The sequence below is a fragment of the Oncorhynchus nerka genome, linkage group LG4, assembly GCF_034236695.1.
Source record: "Oncorhynchus nerka isolate Pitt River linkage group LG4, Oner_Uvic_2.0, whole genome shotgun sequence".
Classification (NCBI taxonomy): Eukaryota; Metazoa; Chordata; class Actinopteri; order Salmoniformes; family Salmonidae; genus Oncorhynchus; species Oncorhynchus nerka.
Window position 1 is genome coordinate 42,043,920 of NC_088399.1, and position 16,477 is coordinate 42,060,396.

A 16,477-nucleotide genomic window follows, 5' to 3' on the forward strand; every position below is an offset into this window, starting at 1 on the left:
TCGCTTAACACACACTGTGAATGGAAAGGAGGAAAAGCTTTCTCTATTATTGATGTTTGATGAAGAAGCTATCCCAACCCATGTAAAGTTGGGATATATGAGATATGCGATGCGAGTTTATGTACAAAAGTCCCTTCAATGTCATAAATATAAAACGTTTGACCACGTGTAAAGTGTTTGCAAACGGAATATCATTGTTGAAGAGTCTGAGGATGTACAGTGTTGCAATTGTGATGGGAATCACGTTCCAGAGTTCCCTGAGTGAAGGTCAAATTAGGAAGGATCAGGGCTGTCGAGAAGGTCTCCTATGCAGAGTCAGTGAAAATTGTCGAAGCAGAGTAGAGATGATGAATGCAGTGGATGGCCAACAGTCTGTGGATGTCAGTCAGTTGTGAAATTTAATTGTGAAGAAGGTTGATTTTGTTGCGTTTATTGCGCAGGTGATAATTGCACAGGTCAAACATACAAAACATCTAAGGAACTGGAAATCAGTGTAAAAGCGGCTGAAAGATTCTTGGATCTCCAGGATTTTCACGGCTGAAACATTGCAGGGAATACTGTCTAACACACCGACAGCATCATTGAATTTTGGTACACAAGAAGTACATTAATTTCCAAAGAAACGCTGCGTTTGCCTTGCAGCATTGCATTCGGTGTGGTGCAAACGTTGGATTTATCGACCATATGCTTCAAACTGTATGCATAGATGGCTGGACAGAAATGGTATCAGAAGGTGTAATTTTGAACTTTTGTTGCATACATTTCCAGATTATGCTGCATACTATTTTGCACAAAAACACCACACTGAACGCCTGCAAGTGCCTCTGCAACGCAATGGTGCAAGGCACACGCAGCGTTTCATTGGAAATAAAGTCATTTTGGTGTACCAAAACGCAATGACACTATCGGTGTGTTTGAAGCGTCAGGCCCCCGAGCTTGTGTAGGGATCTGAGTACATTTGACGAAGTAGAGTACGTTTACTTTTTTTCGTTAAAGTATCTACGTTTTTACCCCACCCAGTAGGTTGCGGCAATACACCTTTTGGAATATAGTCCGCCAATAAAAAGAAGAAGAAGAAGGTCCCTCCCGTTTCGTCTGATCTGTTTGCTTGGTCAGTGCTATCACAGCTAGAACAATGAGACAGATATTTCACTGGACCTATAAATGTGAAGCTTCCGCATGGAGTTTCCAATCACTACAAAATATGGTAGTGAGAGGAAGCCCAGTGGCCGGCAGTGGGAGAAGATGGAACGAGATGGATTTTGGCCGACATTCTGCAAATGTTCTTATTAATGACACATTTGATCTCAGTACAGTTTTCTGTTCCCAAAACTATAATCTGTTTCGAACAGAGTGGACAATGTTTTGTAAACTTTACCCCTTGCCAAAGTAAAAAAAAAATGCGTTGTTTAGAAGGAGTGCAAATGCGAATTTAGTTATTGCACACGCGCACTTCACAGAGTAGGCGTTCCCTAACGGAAATATGCAAATATTTGCTAGAACGCGCCAATAGGATCTCGCTATCTCGTGCTTGGCTCTGATCACCTCCTTGTTTGTTCTGCCCACTATGACTCACTTGTTCCCATTGGAAACGACTATCTTAGTTATACAAATCTTTGGTGCTATCGGTTCTTAAACTGTTTCCGTTGACTGACGTAATGAGTACACCACAGGAGGACGACAAGCTCGAATTTGTGAAGTAAGATATTATCTGAGTGTATTCGAGAACGTTTACGAGTCCATTTAAGTTAAATACATGTCTGGCACGTAATTGAATCAGGTCTTAGCTGCTATTAGCTAGGATGGCTAGGGAAAAGTTAGCTGTTGTAGTACATTCCTCAATGGGAATATATGGCCTAGCCCTAGCACTATAAGTTTCTCATAACCAATGATTATGGGGCAGATATTGTGAGAATTGGGCCATCCTAAGTACGTATCGTAGCCTAAATAATACATGTAACTATCGATTGTGCAAATGCATTAGAGCTGCAGCACGTTGAATGTAATGACATACATTATTACAAATGTACAACTATTTGTGTTATGAGTCATGTTGGAAAAGGCGGGGCATCGTTTTGTTTGAATTGACCAATGAGCTCGCGCCCCGATAGGTAAATAACAGGCGTAGGTAAACAGAATACGTGCTCCAGCTACATTGTTACAATATTTTCCACATGGAATCGTTCCACATCCCAAAATATATATACGTAGGCTACAATGGCGTGTAGTAATTCTTCCGTTTTAGACCATCGTTTTGCCAATTATGCATGTGATTTTGAAGAGAACGTGGCCAGAGTGGTTCAATAACATTTGATCTTTAGCCTATGACACAACGTACCATTTTATTTGTTGGTTATCTACTGTTTTAAGGCCAGGAACGACGAGTTAAAGTGTCATTTCTGATGCGAATGAGTAGTAGTATATTCTTCAGAGTATATTTGTAACATGACTCCTCTCTGGGTATGCCACATTTATTTATCCTAGGTAGTGACAGCAACATGGAGGAAGTCATGAGCAGGCTGCAGACCCTGAACCCAGATCAGCTACGACAGGAGATTATCGGGGCAGGGCTGAAGTGTGGCCCCCTTACCACCACTACAAGAGCCATCTTTGAGAGGAAGCTGGCCAGAACCCTCCTGGAGAAGCAGGGAGGGGATGGAGGGGTGACTGGTGAAGGTAGCACCTCCAATGCAGAGTCTAATAGACCCTTAACAGATACAGTAGAAGCAGACCACGCCCTGGAACTCAAATCACCAGCAGAGGAGTGCAAAGAGACAGAGGAATTGGATGAACCAGAATTTCCCCTTGTTTACTATGGTGTATGTCCTCATTGGGAGGAGTCAGTGGTCACTGATGGTAAGACCTCTTTTTATCCTATGAATAGTGCAAGATGGAGATTGTCTCTGAGTTCAATGTGTGGTGAATGACTATGTTTTCCCCACCAGACAAAGTACATGTATATGTGGACAGGAAGAAAGCTCTGAGAGCCATGATGACAATGAAAGAGTCCAGGTTTAAGTCCTTCTCAACACGAGAGGAAGCTGAGAAATTCTCAAAAGGCATCAATGAACATTGCCCAGCTGTAGCCAGCACAACTGCACCAGACGGGCCCCAGGGAGCGCTGCAACCTGTAGTCCACACAGGTGTGTCTGCTTCATAGCATAGCTTTATCTATTATAGAGCTACTATATAGATAGAAAGCTAGATGGATCATTCACCTCTTTTGTGTCATGTAAAATTAGCAAGAAAAAGGTTGACCGGCATGCATACAATGACACCCTTGTCCTCCCAGGAAGCCCTACCGCATCAGGGACTTTACCTGTGAACCTGGAGAGGGCTAATGAATTCCGCAGCCCCCGCACCCAGGACCTGACAGCCAAGCTGAGAAAGGCAGTGGAGAAGGGGGACAAGGAAGCCTTCAGCAAGCTGGTCTGGGCCAACCCACGCTACCTTATCGGATCTGGAGACAACCCCACCATCGTGCATGTATGCATTTGAGAGATAATTATTGTTTCTGTCATTTCCATGGGAGCAGAATAGTGCTTCACATTCTCTGGTGTGGAATAACTCTGTATTCCTGGTTTTTTTTTATAGGAAGGATGCCATTATAACGTCCTGCATGTGGCGGCCAAAGAGAACCAGTCAGGGATGGTCCAGCTCCTCCTGGACACTCTGGAGAGCCCAGACTTCATGAGACTCATGTATCCCGATGACCAGGAGGCCATGTTACACCAACGCATCCGCTACCTCGTTGACCTGTACCTCAACACACCTGACAAAGCAGTGAGAACTTGCAGTCTATGAACTGTAACTGTGTAACACAATGGGGGTTGGTAGTCAGCACAATGCACACAGACATTATAGTCTGTTAGTGTTAAAGTGTGTACGTAAGGTGTTCATGAGATGTACTGAATGTGTGTGATGTCCCTTTAGAGCAATGAAACTCCTCTTCACTTTGCCTGTAAGTTTGGCTGTCCAGACGTGGTCAACGTGCTGTGTTCTCATCCGGCCACTGATAAACACCGGCAGAACAAGTACAACCAGAAGCCCTCTACTGTAAGCCACATTACAGCTATGAAGAACCACTTAATTTGCACTAAAACCCTTCTCTTAGTAAAGCATTCCATTTCTGTTCAGTAAGGTGTATTGTCCCCTGAATGTCATGCCAGAAAAGAGACGATTTAGAGGACTAAATACTTGACTTTATAAATGCCTTTACAGGTGATATGTGAGAGGAAAAACAAATCCTCTGACATAAAGAAGAAGATAAAGGAATATTTGGAGGGTACGTTTAGATGTTTGCCAATGATGGCTATAAAACCTTTTTTATATGTGTAAAAGCCAACTTGTGAACACATTGCTAACTTTGACCCTTTTCTGACAGAACGGTGCTATGTTCCCTTGCTGAGGGATACAGACAACAGCTTCCAGCCTGTGATTGGTTTGCCATGGTCTCCAAGCCCACTGGAGGTGGATTTTCATTCGCTGGGATCAGGAGTGGCTGGGAGTCCCATAGACCCAGTCATGACTGTGAGAGCGTATGTGGGTCCCCTCAGTCCTTCAAAGGTAATCTCAATAGCTTGGAGTATTGTACAATGAAATAATCCATATATAGAGGCTCAGGCCTTTGTCTCTAAACCCATTTTCTGTTTTGGTCTTCCAGGCAGATGAGTTCCATAGACTATGGAGAACTCCACCCAGGGATCGAGCAGAGTATTTCCACCGTATTCTCAAATCTGACCCTGACAGGGGTGCAGAGCGTGTGGGGAGGTGAGTGAATGAACAGTGGACCTGTGACCTTTTTTTAAAGGTCAAATGCAGCTGTTTTTATCTCAAATTAAATTATTTCTGGGGAACAATGAAGTACCTTACTGTAATTGTTTTGAATTAAAATGGTTCCACCATCACAGCAAAACAGGTTGAAATTTCAGGGAGTCTTTTCAAGCAGCTCTTACACTAAAAGGGCATTATCATAATTTTCATAATATTGTTCCAACCGTATAGTGTGGAAATACACTGAGTGCACAAAACATTAGGACCAGCTCATTCCATGATATAGACTGACCAGGTGAATCCAGGTGAAAGCTGTGATCCATAATTGATGTCGTTAAATTATTTTTAAGCCTTGAAATAATTGAGACATGGATTGTGTATGTAGGTGAATGGGCAAGACAAAAGATTTTGAAGTGCCTTTGAACAGGGAATGAGGTGCCAGGCGCACCAGTTTGAGTGGGTCAAGAACTGCAACGCTGCTGGGTTTACAATGCTCAACAGTTTCTTGTGTATATCAAAAATGGTCCACTGCACAAAGGACATCCAGCCAACTTGACACAACTTTGGGAAGCATTGGAGTCAACATGGGCCAGCATCCCTGTGGAACGCTTTTGACATGAGTCCATGCTCTGACGAATTGAGGCTGTACTGATGGCAAAAGGGCGTGCAACTCAATATTAGGAAGGTGTTCCTAATGTTTTGTACACTCAGTGTATATGTAAAGCATAGGCAAATATAGTTTTTGACTGCAGTGAGCTTTTAATAGGCTAAACTCTAAGGAAACAAACAAGCACATTTTATCAAGTAACCATAAACTTGCTGACGATCGATGAATGTCATGTCAAGGAAAAATGCAATGGCTACAGTTGGCATATTTTCTGATTGATCTGATCTCTCTCAACAGGGAGATTGCACATGGCATGGGGCATCCTTGGGCAGAGTACTGGGACTTCCTTCAGAGCTTCACTGACCTGTCTACAGAGGAGGGATGGAAGAGGCTGGAAGAGTATCTGGATAGGAAGGATCGAAGTGAGCTTCCCCGAGAGGAGACCGGTGGTGGATCAACATCAACACCCTCCAAAGGTAAGCACTTCCATAGAAAATCTACAACCTTACAAACATGTTATAACATATTATTTCATGCTTGAAATTATACAGGGAAATCCCAAAGTCATCTCAAATTCATGTGTTTTCCATCATTTCAGAGGTGCAGGAAAACCACCAGAGCCATGCCCTGTCTAACCACATCCTGAATGACAAGAACTCCGCACCAGTGGAGAACAGTTCCCAGTCACCTGTGTGTAACCTCCTGCCAGAGTTTGAGAAAGCCAGTCTAAAGGTAGCATCTGGCACTGTGGAGGACTCAGAGAAGGCATGTCTGGCTCCCTCTGTACCTTGGAGAGAAGGCCTGGACCTGGGGGACGGTAGCTTCTGGAGGACCTGGGAGAGGAGTCGGGGGAAGAGGCAGATGGAGGAGCTCTCTAACCCTAGCTCTGAGGAGTATCTGACTGCAGACGAGGGCTCAGACTCAGAGGGCCCAGATAGTCCCAGAGATGGTGGAGACAGGAGGAGAGACTCAGGATCCTCTAGCGCATCTTACAAATCAACGGAAGGAGACACCGCTAAGGACACAATTCTGATGACTGACACCCCTACAAGACGAAGACAGGAACTGTTTATGGATGGGTAAGTCTAGTCTTTGTTTATTTACTGTACATCAGTCAACCTGTCAAAATGATCTGTTGCAATTTAAACTGGTACAATAAATGTTTCTTTGTAGCCCAATGGAAATGCTAACCAATGTTCTTTTACTCTTTCTTGCAGGGAATTTCCCACCAAGTTGGACAGTGAGGTCCTGTCTGCAATGAATAACATGGAGATTGACCTTGAGAGATACCCTTGCATTACTAAGTGGAAGACCACCATTCTGGCCTATCCCTCTTCACAGAGGCTAAGGTGAGATGGATACCTATTCTGTTTCTTTATGCTGTGTCAGCAGACATACAGTTAAAGTCAGAAGTTTACATATACCTTAGCCAAATACATTCAAACTCAGTTTTTCATCATTCCTGACATTTAATCATAGTAAAAGTTCCCTGTCTTAGGTCAGTTAGGATCATCACTTTATTTTAAGAATGTGAAATGTCAGAATAATAGTAGAGAATGATTTCTTTCAGTTTTTATTTATTTTATCACATTCCCAGTGGGTCAGAAGTTAACATGCACTCAATTAGTATTTGGTAGCATTGCCTTTTAAATTGTTTAACTTGGGTCAAATGTTTCGGGTAACCTTCCACAAGCTTCCCACAATAAGTTGGGTGAATTTTGTCCCATTCCTCCTGACAGAGCTGGTGTAACTGAATCAGGTTTATAGGCCTTGCTCGCACACACTTTTTCAGTTCTGCCCACAAATGTTCTATAGGATTGAGGTCAGGGCTTTGTGATGGCCACTCCAATACCTTGACTTTGTTGTCCTTAAGCCATTTTGCCACAACTTTGGAAGTATGCTTGGGGTCATTGTCCATTTGGAAAACCCATTTGTGACCAAGCTTTAACTTCCTGACTGATGTCTTGAGATGTTGCTTCAATATATCCACCCTCATGATGCCATCTATTTCGTGAAGTGCACCAGTCCCTCCTGCAGCAAAGCACCCACACAACATGATGCTGCCACCCCCGTGCTTCACAGTTGGGATGGTGTTCTTTGGCTTGCAAGCCTCCCCTTTTTCCTCCAAACATAACGATGGTCATTATGGCCAAACAGTTTTAATTTTGTTTCATCAGACCAGAGGATATTTCTTTGTCCCCATGTGCAGTTGCAAACCGTAGTCTGGCTTTTTTATGGTGGTTTTGGAGCAGTGGCTTCTTCCTTGCTGAGCGGCCTTTCAGGTTATGTCGATATAGGACTCGTTTTACTGTGGATATAGATACTTTTGTACCTGTTTCATCCAGCATCTTCACAGGGTCCTTTGCTGTTGTTCTGGGATTGATTTGCACTTTTCGCACCACAGTACGTTCATCTCTAGGAGACAGAACGCGTCTCCTTCCTGAGTGGTATGACGGCTGCGTGGTCCCATGGTGTTTATACTTGCGTACTATTGTTTGTACAGATGAATGTGGTACCTTCAGACATTTGGAAATTGCTCCCAAGGATGAACCAGACTTGTGGTCTACAATTCTGAGGTCTTGGCTGATTTCTTTAGATTTTCTCATGATGTCAAGCAAAGAGGCGAGTTTGAAGGTAGGCCTTGAAATACACCCACAGGTACACCGCAAATGATGTCAAGGAGCCTATCAGAAGCTTCTAAAGCCATGACAATTTTCTGGAATTTTCCAAGCTGTTTAAAGGCACAGTGTATGTAAACTTCTGACCCACTGGAATTGTGATACAGTGAAATAATCTGTCTGTAAACGATTGTTGGGAATATTACTCGTCATGTACAAAGTATACAGTATGTCCTAACCGACTTGCCAAAATTATAGTTTAACAAGAAATATGTGGAGTGGTTGAAAAACGAGTTTTAATGACTCCAACCTATGTGTATGTAAACTTCCGACATCAACTGTATCTTGTCTTCGATACTCTTGAGCGGTATACTACAAAGTAGGATTATGGAGTTAACTTGTCTTAATATTATGATGTAATATTTTATTTTGTAGAAAGATGCATTTGAAATGGGCATGGTCTAATTGATTTAACAAAAGAAAAAACATATTGAAGTTAAGCTTTTTTTAAAAATGAACCATTAAATCAAATGTTAGTTTCTGGCTAACTCATTGATCCTGCTTTGTTGTATAACTCTCAGGTGGTTAATGCTGCTGTTTTGTATTTCCAGCTGGCCAAGCCCGAAAAGGAGAAGCTTGACTGGGACACCAAACTGTTCTCCCAGCAGGCTCAGCTTTCACAGCCCAGGCCCCAACACCCAGAGCTGTTACTCCCAGACCATCCTCTGCAGGACCCTATTCCACTCCCCAACCTGACACAGGGGAACCACAAGCAAACAGGATGTCATGTCCCACAATCTGAATGTGGTGTTGAAAACACTACAGGGAATGTTGTCCAACATCCTGTACCACCACATCAGGTCTATAGTCTGACTTTAGAACCCAGGCAGGAGACCACTACATTGCCATTTAGCACGTTACATGTCCTTATTTTACCTTTGTGCTGGTTTCCATTCATGTAACTCTTTTGGCTTTTCTATGCAAGCCACTATTGAGCTGATATTTGCACTAATGCATGTCCTCAATGCAAGCATTCCCTTCTGCCGGATAGCATAGCTACAGATTACACTTTGAATTTACCTAATGGTGTACACTGCTCCCAATACTAAAGTGATACAGTATGTAATGTATTTACAATTTGCAATGATGCGTTTTCTTATAAATGGTTTTATATTGTTAATTACTTAACTAGCTGATTCAAGGTAAATTAAGAGTTTTAAATGATCTATTGTTTTAATGTATACCTATACACAAATGGATATGAGGTAGTCGGTACATTTCCTCATGTTTATTCATAAAATGTCATATTAAAGCATTATCAAATCAATTTACTAAGAAATGGCACTGTCTGTAAAATACATTACAAATTATTTTTCCATACAAAACTTCAGTCAAAAGAATGATTCCCAACGTGGGCAAAACCATCTTAGAGGAGAAATGGTGGCAGCAGAAGGTCCGGTTACATGGGGCCAGCAGTGTTGGAAGGAGTGTCAGGTACGGGTGAGTTTTTCAGGAGGCATAAAGCCTGAGTCGCCCATCATCCGCAGTCCCACCCTGCCACTGGGTCTGATGGTGATCCAGGTGATGCTGCCGTTATTCAGGCCCAGCCGCAGCCAACCTTCTGGGGGAAACTGCAGAGCCCTGGATCAACCAAGAGAAACAGTTCCGACCTCACAATCAATGCCTAAAGAAATGTGTCCCGATTAAAGCATTACTACAGGAAACCAGGACCATGGGACGATATTATCAGTGTTGAACATTGACAAGTAGATCATGTTTTTCCACACCTTTCCAGTAATCTGTGAACCTCTTGAATGTTCACCTCACAGAGGACAAATCACTCACTATGAATTAGCTGAGCAATGCAACCCCATTAGCGTGTTGTAGATGACTTGACTAACCTGCACACAAAGTAGCGAATAACATTTGCGTGGCAGACAATGATCTCGTAGCTATCCTCTGTCTGCTTGCTGTCTGCACGGTGGATGTAGCGACGGAAGGCTGCCTCGATTCGAGCTCCATCTTCATGATACTGCAGAAACCAAAGCACCAGTACAGTGTGTGAGGGAAAGTTTGACAGCCAATTTTGTACAGCACTTTAACAGATTGCTTTGAAGCTCAAGTGCTAAATGGTTTGTATCGGTTAAGCCTTTAAGTGAATATCGCACAAGAAAAATAAGTGCAAGTGGGTAATTGTATCCATCTCCAGGACTAAGGATAGCAGATCACTCACCACACAGTCAGGTTTCCAGGAGATTGGTGGCACAGGCTCAATGGGAGCACCCTCTCTTAGCAGGTCACAGCTCACTTTGTCCACCTCTAATGCAGAGATAACAGTACTAAACAAGTTGTTTAGTACTGTCTCAGTTTGGAGGCTTAGAATTACAGTACCAGTCAAAAGTTTGGACACACCTACTCATTCAAGGGTTTTTCTTTATTTTTACTATTTTCTACATTGTAGAATAATAGTGAAGACATCAAAACTAGGAAATAACACATACGGAATCATGTAGCAAAATATTTTAGACTTTAGATTCTTCAAAGTAGCCACCATTTGTGCAAAGCTGTCATCAAGGCACTCTTGGCATTCCCTCAACTAGCTTCATGAGGTAGTCACCTGGCATGAATTTCAATTAACAGGTGTGCCTTGTTAAAGTTAATTTGTGGAATTTCTTTCCTTCTTAAAATGTGTTTGAGCCAATCAGTTGTGTTGTGACAAGGTAGGGGGGTATATAGAAGATATCCCTATTTGGTAAAAGACCAAGTCCATATTATGGCAAGAACAGGTTAAATAAGCAAAGAGAAACATCAGTCCATCATTACTTTAAGGTCAGTCAATACAGAACATTTCAAGAACCTTTAAAGTTTCTTCAAGTGCAGTTGCAAAAACCATCAATTGCTGATGAAGAAACAGGCTCTCATGTGGACCTCAACAGGAAAGGAAGACCCAGAGTTACATCTGCTGCAGAGGATAAGTATATTAGAGTTACCAGCCTCCGAAATTGCAGCCCAAATAAAATGCTTCACAGAGTTCAAGTAACAGACACAAATCAACGGTTCAGAGGAGACGGAATCAGGCCTTCATGGTTGAATTGCTGAAAAGAAACCACTACTAAAAGGACACCAATAAGAAGAAGAGACTTGTTGTGTTTATTGGCCCAAACAATGGATATTACTGATGAAAACTGATGGAAATCTGTCCTTTGGTCTGATGAGTCCAAATTTGAGGTTTTTGTTTCCAACCGCCGTATCTTTGTGAGAAGCAGAGTAGGTGAATGGATGATCTCCGCATGTGTGGTTCCCACCGTGAAGCATGGAGGAGGTGGTGTGATGGTGTGGGGGGGCTTTGCTGGTGACACGGTCTGTGATCTATTTAGAATTCAAGGCACACTTAACCAGCATGACTTCCAGAGCATTCTGCAGCGATACGCCATCCCATCTGGTTTGGGCTTAGTGGGACTCATTTGTTTTTTTTACCAGGCCAAACACATAGAACAAAAACATAAAATACCCACCCACAACACACCTCCATTCAGAGCTCCAAGATGACGTCGAAGGACATGGCTGACGTTTTACATTCTCCCAACGTCACGTCCTGACTGTAGATTGCTTTGTATGTTTCTATTTTTACTTTGGTCAGGGTGTGATGTGGGTGGGTATTCTATGTTTTTGTTCTATGTTTGTATTTCTATGTGTTTGGCCTGGTAAAAAAAACAAATGAGTCCCACTAAGCCCAAACCAGATGGGATGGCGTATCGCTGCAGAATGCTCTGGAAGTCATTCTGGTTAAGTGTGCCTTGAATTTGGGGAGGGTGTTTAGTGTGAAAGGCCGAAACACCCTAGGAACCAAAGGTACACTACTACTGACGATGCGCTCCCCAAATTTCACCAAGCTCACTGTTCATGAACTCTTGGAAGTGCTTGCACAAAGGATAGTAACATCTCGTCCTGTGTTCTTGGAATCTCTCCTTTTTGCGTAACTTATTTTGGACATAATGTTGCTGCTACCGTCTCTTATGACCGAAAATATATTTTGGACATGAGAACTGCGATTACTCACCGCGGTCTGGAAGAAACTTTTTCCTTTAACAAGAAGGATATCCTGCTTTCACTGGAACAGGCCACGCCTTTTTCGTGAATACGCAGGAAAAGGGGCCGCAGATCGTGCTGCCTTCGGAGAATCCGTAGGCGAGCGAGTAAACTCCCACTGCCATCCGTTCTTTTTGCTAATGTGAAATCATTGGAAAATAAAATTGATGACCTACGATTAAGATTATCATACCAACGGGACATCAAAAACGAACATCTTATGTTTCACAGAGACGTGGCTGAACGACGATACGGACAATATTGATCTAGCGGTATTTTCCATGCACTGGCAGAACAGAGATGCTACCTCTGGTAAGACGAGGGGTGGGGGTGTGTGTCTATTTGTCAATAACAGCTGGTGCGCAAGGTCTAATATTAAAGAAGTCTCGAGGTATTGCTCGCCTGAGGTAGAGTACCTTATGATAAGCTGTAGACCACACTATCTACCAAGAGAGTTCTCATCTATATTATTCGTAGCTGTCTATTTACTACAACAAAATGAAGCTGGCACGAAGACTGCTCTCAACCAACTCTAAGGCCATAAGAAAACAAGAAAATGATTACACAGAAGTGGCACTCCTAGTGGCTGGGGACTTTAATGCAGGCAAACTTAAATTAGTTTTACCAAATTTTTTACCAGCATGTCACATGTGCAACCAGAGAAAAAAAATCCTAGACCACCTTTACTCCACACACAGAGATGCATACAAAGCTCTCCCCCGCCCTCCATTTGGCAAATCTGACCTTAATTCTATCCTCCTGATTCCTGCTAACAAGCAAAAACTAAAGCAGGAAGTACCAGTGACTCGCTCAATAAGGAAGTGGTCAGATGACGCGGATGCTACACTACAGGACTGTTTTGCTAACACAGACTGGAATATGTTCCGGGATTCATCCAATGGCATTGAGGAGGACTCCACATCAGTCAGTCATCGGCTTCATCATACGTACATAACCCAACCAGAAGCCATGGATTACAGGCAACATCCGGATCGAGCTAGGACTGCCGCTTTCAAGGAGCGGGAGACTAATCCAGACGTTTATAAGAAATCCCACTATGCCCTCAGACAAACCATCGAACAAGCCAAGCGTCAATACAGGATTAAGATTGAATCCTACTGCACCGGCTATGACGCTCGTCTGATGTGGCATGGCTTAAAAACTATTACGGATTACAAAGGGAAACACAGGCGCGAGCTGCCCAGTGATGTGAGCCTACCAGACGAGCTAAATGCCTTTTATGCTCGCTTCGAGGCAAGCAACGCTGCAGCATGCACAAGAGCACCAGCTGTTCTGGATGACTGTGTGATAAAGCTCTCGGTAGCCGATGTGAATAAAACCTTTAAAATAGGTCAACATTCACAAAGCCGCTGGGCCAGACGGATTACCAGGACGTGTACGCAAAGCATGTGTGGACCAACTGTTAAGTGTCTCCACTGACATTTTCAACCTCTCCCTAACCGAGTCTGTAATATCTACATGTTTTAAGCAGACGACCATAGTCCCTGTGCCCAAGAAAGCAAAGGTAACCTGCCTAAATGATTACCGCCCCGTGGCACTCACGTCGGTAGCCATGAAGTGGTTTGAAAGGCTGGTCATGGCTCACAACAGCATCCTCCCGGACACCCTAGACCCACTCCAATTCGCATACCGCCCCAACAGATCCACACAATCTCCATCGCACTCCACATTGCCCTTTCCCACCTGGAAAAAAGGAACACCTATGTGAGAATGCTGTTCATTGACAACAGCTCAGGATTCAACACCATACTGCCCACAAAGCTCATCACTAAGGACTCCATCTGCAACTGGATCCTGGACTTCTTGACAGGCTGCCCCCAGGTGGTAAGAGTAGGCAACAACACGTCTGCCATGCTGATCCTTAACACTGGGGCCCCTCAGGGGTGTGTACTTAGCCCCCTCCTATATTCCCTGTTCACCCATGACTGTGTGGCAAACACGACTCCAACACCATCATTAAGTTTGCTGACAACACAACAGTGGTGGCCTGATCACCGACAACGATAAGACGGCCTATAGGGAGGTGGTCAGAGAACTGGCAGTGTGGTGCCAGGACAACAACCTCTCCCCCATTGTGAGCAAGACAAAGGAGCTGATCGTGGACTACAGGAAAAGGCTGGCCGAACAGGCCCTCATTAACATCGACAGGGCTGTAGAGAAGCGGGTCGAGAGCTTCAAGTTCCTTGGTGTCCACATCACCAATGAACTAGCATGGTCCAAACATACCAAGACAGTCGTGAAGAGGGCACGACAAAACCTTTTCCCCCTTAGGAGACTGAAACGACTTGGCATGGATCCCCAGATCCTCAAAGGTTCCTACAGCTCGGCATCTGACCGTAAGGCGCTACAGAGGGTAATGTGAACGGCCCAGTACATCACTGGGGCCAAGCTTCCTGCCATCCAGGACCTATACAATAGACGGTGTCAGAGGAAAGCCAATAAAATTGAGAGAGACTCCAGTCACCCAAGTTAGACTGTTTTCTCTGCTACCGCACAGCAAGCGGTACCGGAGCACCAAGTCTAGGACCAGAAGGCTCCTCAACAGCTTCTACCCCCATGCCATAAGACTGCTGAACAATTAATAAAATCACCACTGGACAAGTTACATTGACCCCAACATCTTTTGTACACTGCTGCTACTCACTGTTAATTATCCATGCATAGTCACTTCACCCCCACCTACATGTACAAATTACCTCAACTAACCGGTACCCCCGCACACTGACTCGGTACTGGTGCCCCCTGTATATAGCCTCGTTATTCTTATTGTGTTACTTTTTATTATTACTTTTTATTTTAGTCTACTTGGTAGATATTTTCCTAACTCTTCTTGAACTGCACTGTTGGTTAAGAGCTTGTAAGTAAGCATTTCACGGTAAAGTCTACACATGTTGTATTTGGCGCATGTGACAAATAAAGTTTGATTTGATTTGTAAGGGCTATTTGACCAAGAAGGAGAGTGATGAGTGCTCAACCCAACTGAGATGGCAGCCAACAAGTTCTCAGCATATGTGGAAACTCCTTCAAGACTGTTGGAAAAGCATTCCAGGTAACTACCTCATGAAGCTGGTTGAGAGAATGCCAAGCGTGTGCAAATCAAGGCAAAGGTTGGCTACTTTGAAGAATCTCAAATACAAAAAATATTTTGATTTGTTTAACACTTTTTTGGTTACTACACGATTCCATATGTGTTATTTCATGGTTTTGATGTCTTCACTATTATTCTACAATGAAGGAAATAGTAAAAAATAAAGAAAAGCCCTTGAATGAGTAGGTGTGTCCAAACTTTTGACTGGTACTGTACTTTTGATTCGAGCTTAGAATGAGTGGTGTCCTGTTGTCTCTGACCTGGAAGATGCTTGCTGATGATGCTGGCAGTCTCTGTGGCACGGGTCATGGTGGAGTGGACCATGACATCATACTTCAACCCCAGGGCAGCCAATCGCTGACCAGTGTACTCAGCCTGCTCCCTGCCTATAAATCAATCAAACAATCAATCAATCAGTGCTTTATTGGATTCAATTTACTTCAGCCGCCTCACTGATATTTTTTTTAAATGGCTACAACACTGTAATCAATGCACTTCATATACATACCTAGAGGGGTTAGGACCCTCTCCTTGTCCACACTCCCATTCAGGTTGTACTGTGAGTGGCGGATCAGGAAGATGTGACGAGTCGCTTTGGGTTTGTTATTCTCCACCTCTGTGTTCAGTTCTTCACTGGTGATCTCTTTGTCCTTCTTTTTCTTCCCATTTATGAGTGCCAGGGGGTCACGCCTTACAAATGAATCACATGAAAAAGCAGAGATCAGAGAATTATGAAACATATCGTTTCACTTCATACACAAATTCCCATAATGACAATCAATGATTCGATTGGTTCAATTTTACTCCCTTTACTGAGAAATTAATTTAGGCTAATTATAGCTTACTTATCCCAGTTACTGTCCCAGCCATTCCCACTGGCAGTCACAGTGTGGTCATGGCCTGGTGACCACGTCTGAGGCACTGCTGCTTGGAGAACACCTAGACCAGTCCATTTTCTTGAACTTTCGTTATGTTTCGTTTTTTCAAAAGGATATCCTTTCGGTTCAGCCATTGCCACAAGTACCGCTGTTCCACCAGCAAGCCCACACACCAGCTTTGTTAACCTCCTGAAAGACATCCTTGCCAGGAAAAGGATAACAAAACGATATCACCAAATCCAGACGCAACAACTACTGTAACAAACCTAAACTGATTTAGCTACCACATCTGAGACATTAACATTTTAAATAAATAATCGATGTGCGTGGACAATGACAGCAGTGGCGTATGCACTGAAAAGACGATGCAACTACGGAAACGTAGGAAGGAAAAAATACGGAA

General features: G+C 43.4%; 2 protein-coding genes across 2 annotated transcripts; one reads left to right on the forward strand and one right to left on the reverse strand.

Annotated features, from left to right (window-relative positions):
- The first annotated feature begins 1,595 nt into the window (after window positions 1-1,595).
- Window positions 1,596-9,325, forward strand: LOC115125319 (ankyrin repeat and LEM domain-containing protein 2-like). Its single transcript, XM_029654824.2, has 13 exons — window positions 1,596-1,699; window positions 2,485-2,856; window positions 2,946-3,143; window positions 3,293-3,486; window positions 3,595-3,783; window positions 3,934-4,056; window positions 4,222-4,285; window positions 4,385-4,566; window positions 4,664-4,770; window positions 5,678-5,856; window positions 5,979-6,459; window positions 6,598-6,729; window positions 8,610-9,325. The coding sequence occupies exons 2-13, from the start codon at window positions 2,499-2,501 to the stop codon at window positions 8,752-8,754; spliced, it is 2,352 nt and encodes a 783-aa protein (XP_029510684.1). The 5' UTR covers window positions 1,596-1,699; window positions 2,485-2,498; the 3' UTR covers window positions 8,755-9,325.
- On the reverse strand, window positions 9,272-16,456 carry LOC115125327 (serine/threonine-protein phosphatase PGAM5, mitochondrial-like). Its single transcript, XM_029654836.2, has 6 exons — window positions 16,042-16,456; window positions 15,705-15,886; window positions 15,457-15,582; window positions 10,232-10,317; window positions 9,900-10,030; window positions 9,272-9,639 (listed from the first exon to the last, which is right to left on the reverse strand). The coding sequence occupies exons 1-6, from the start codon at window positions 16,272-16,274 to the stop codon at window positions 9,489-9,491; spliced, it is 909 nt and encodes a 302-aa protein (XP_029510696.1). The 5' UTR covers window positions 16,275-16,456; the 3' UTR covers window positions 9,272-9,488.
- Window positions 16,457-16,477: the final 21 nt, after the last annotated feature.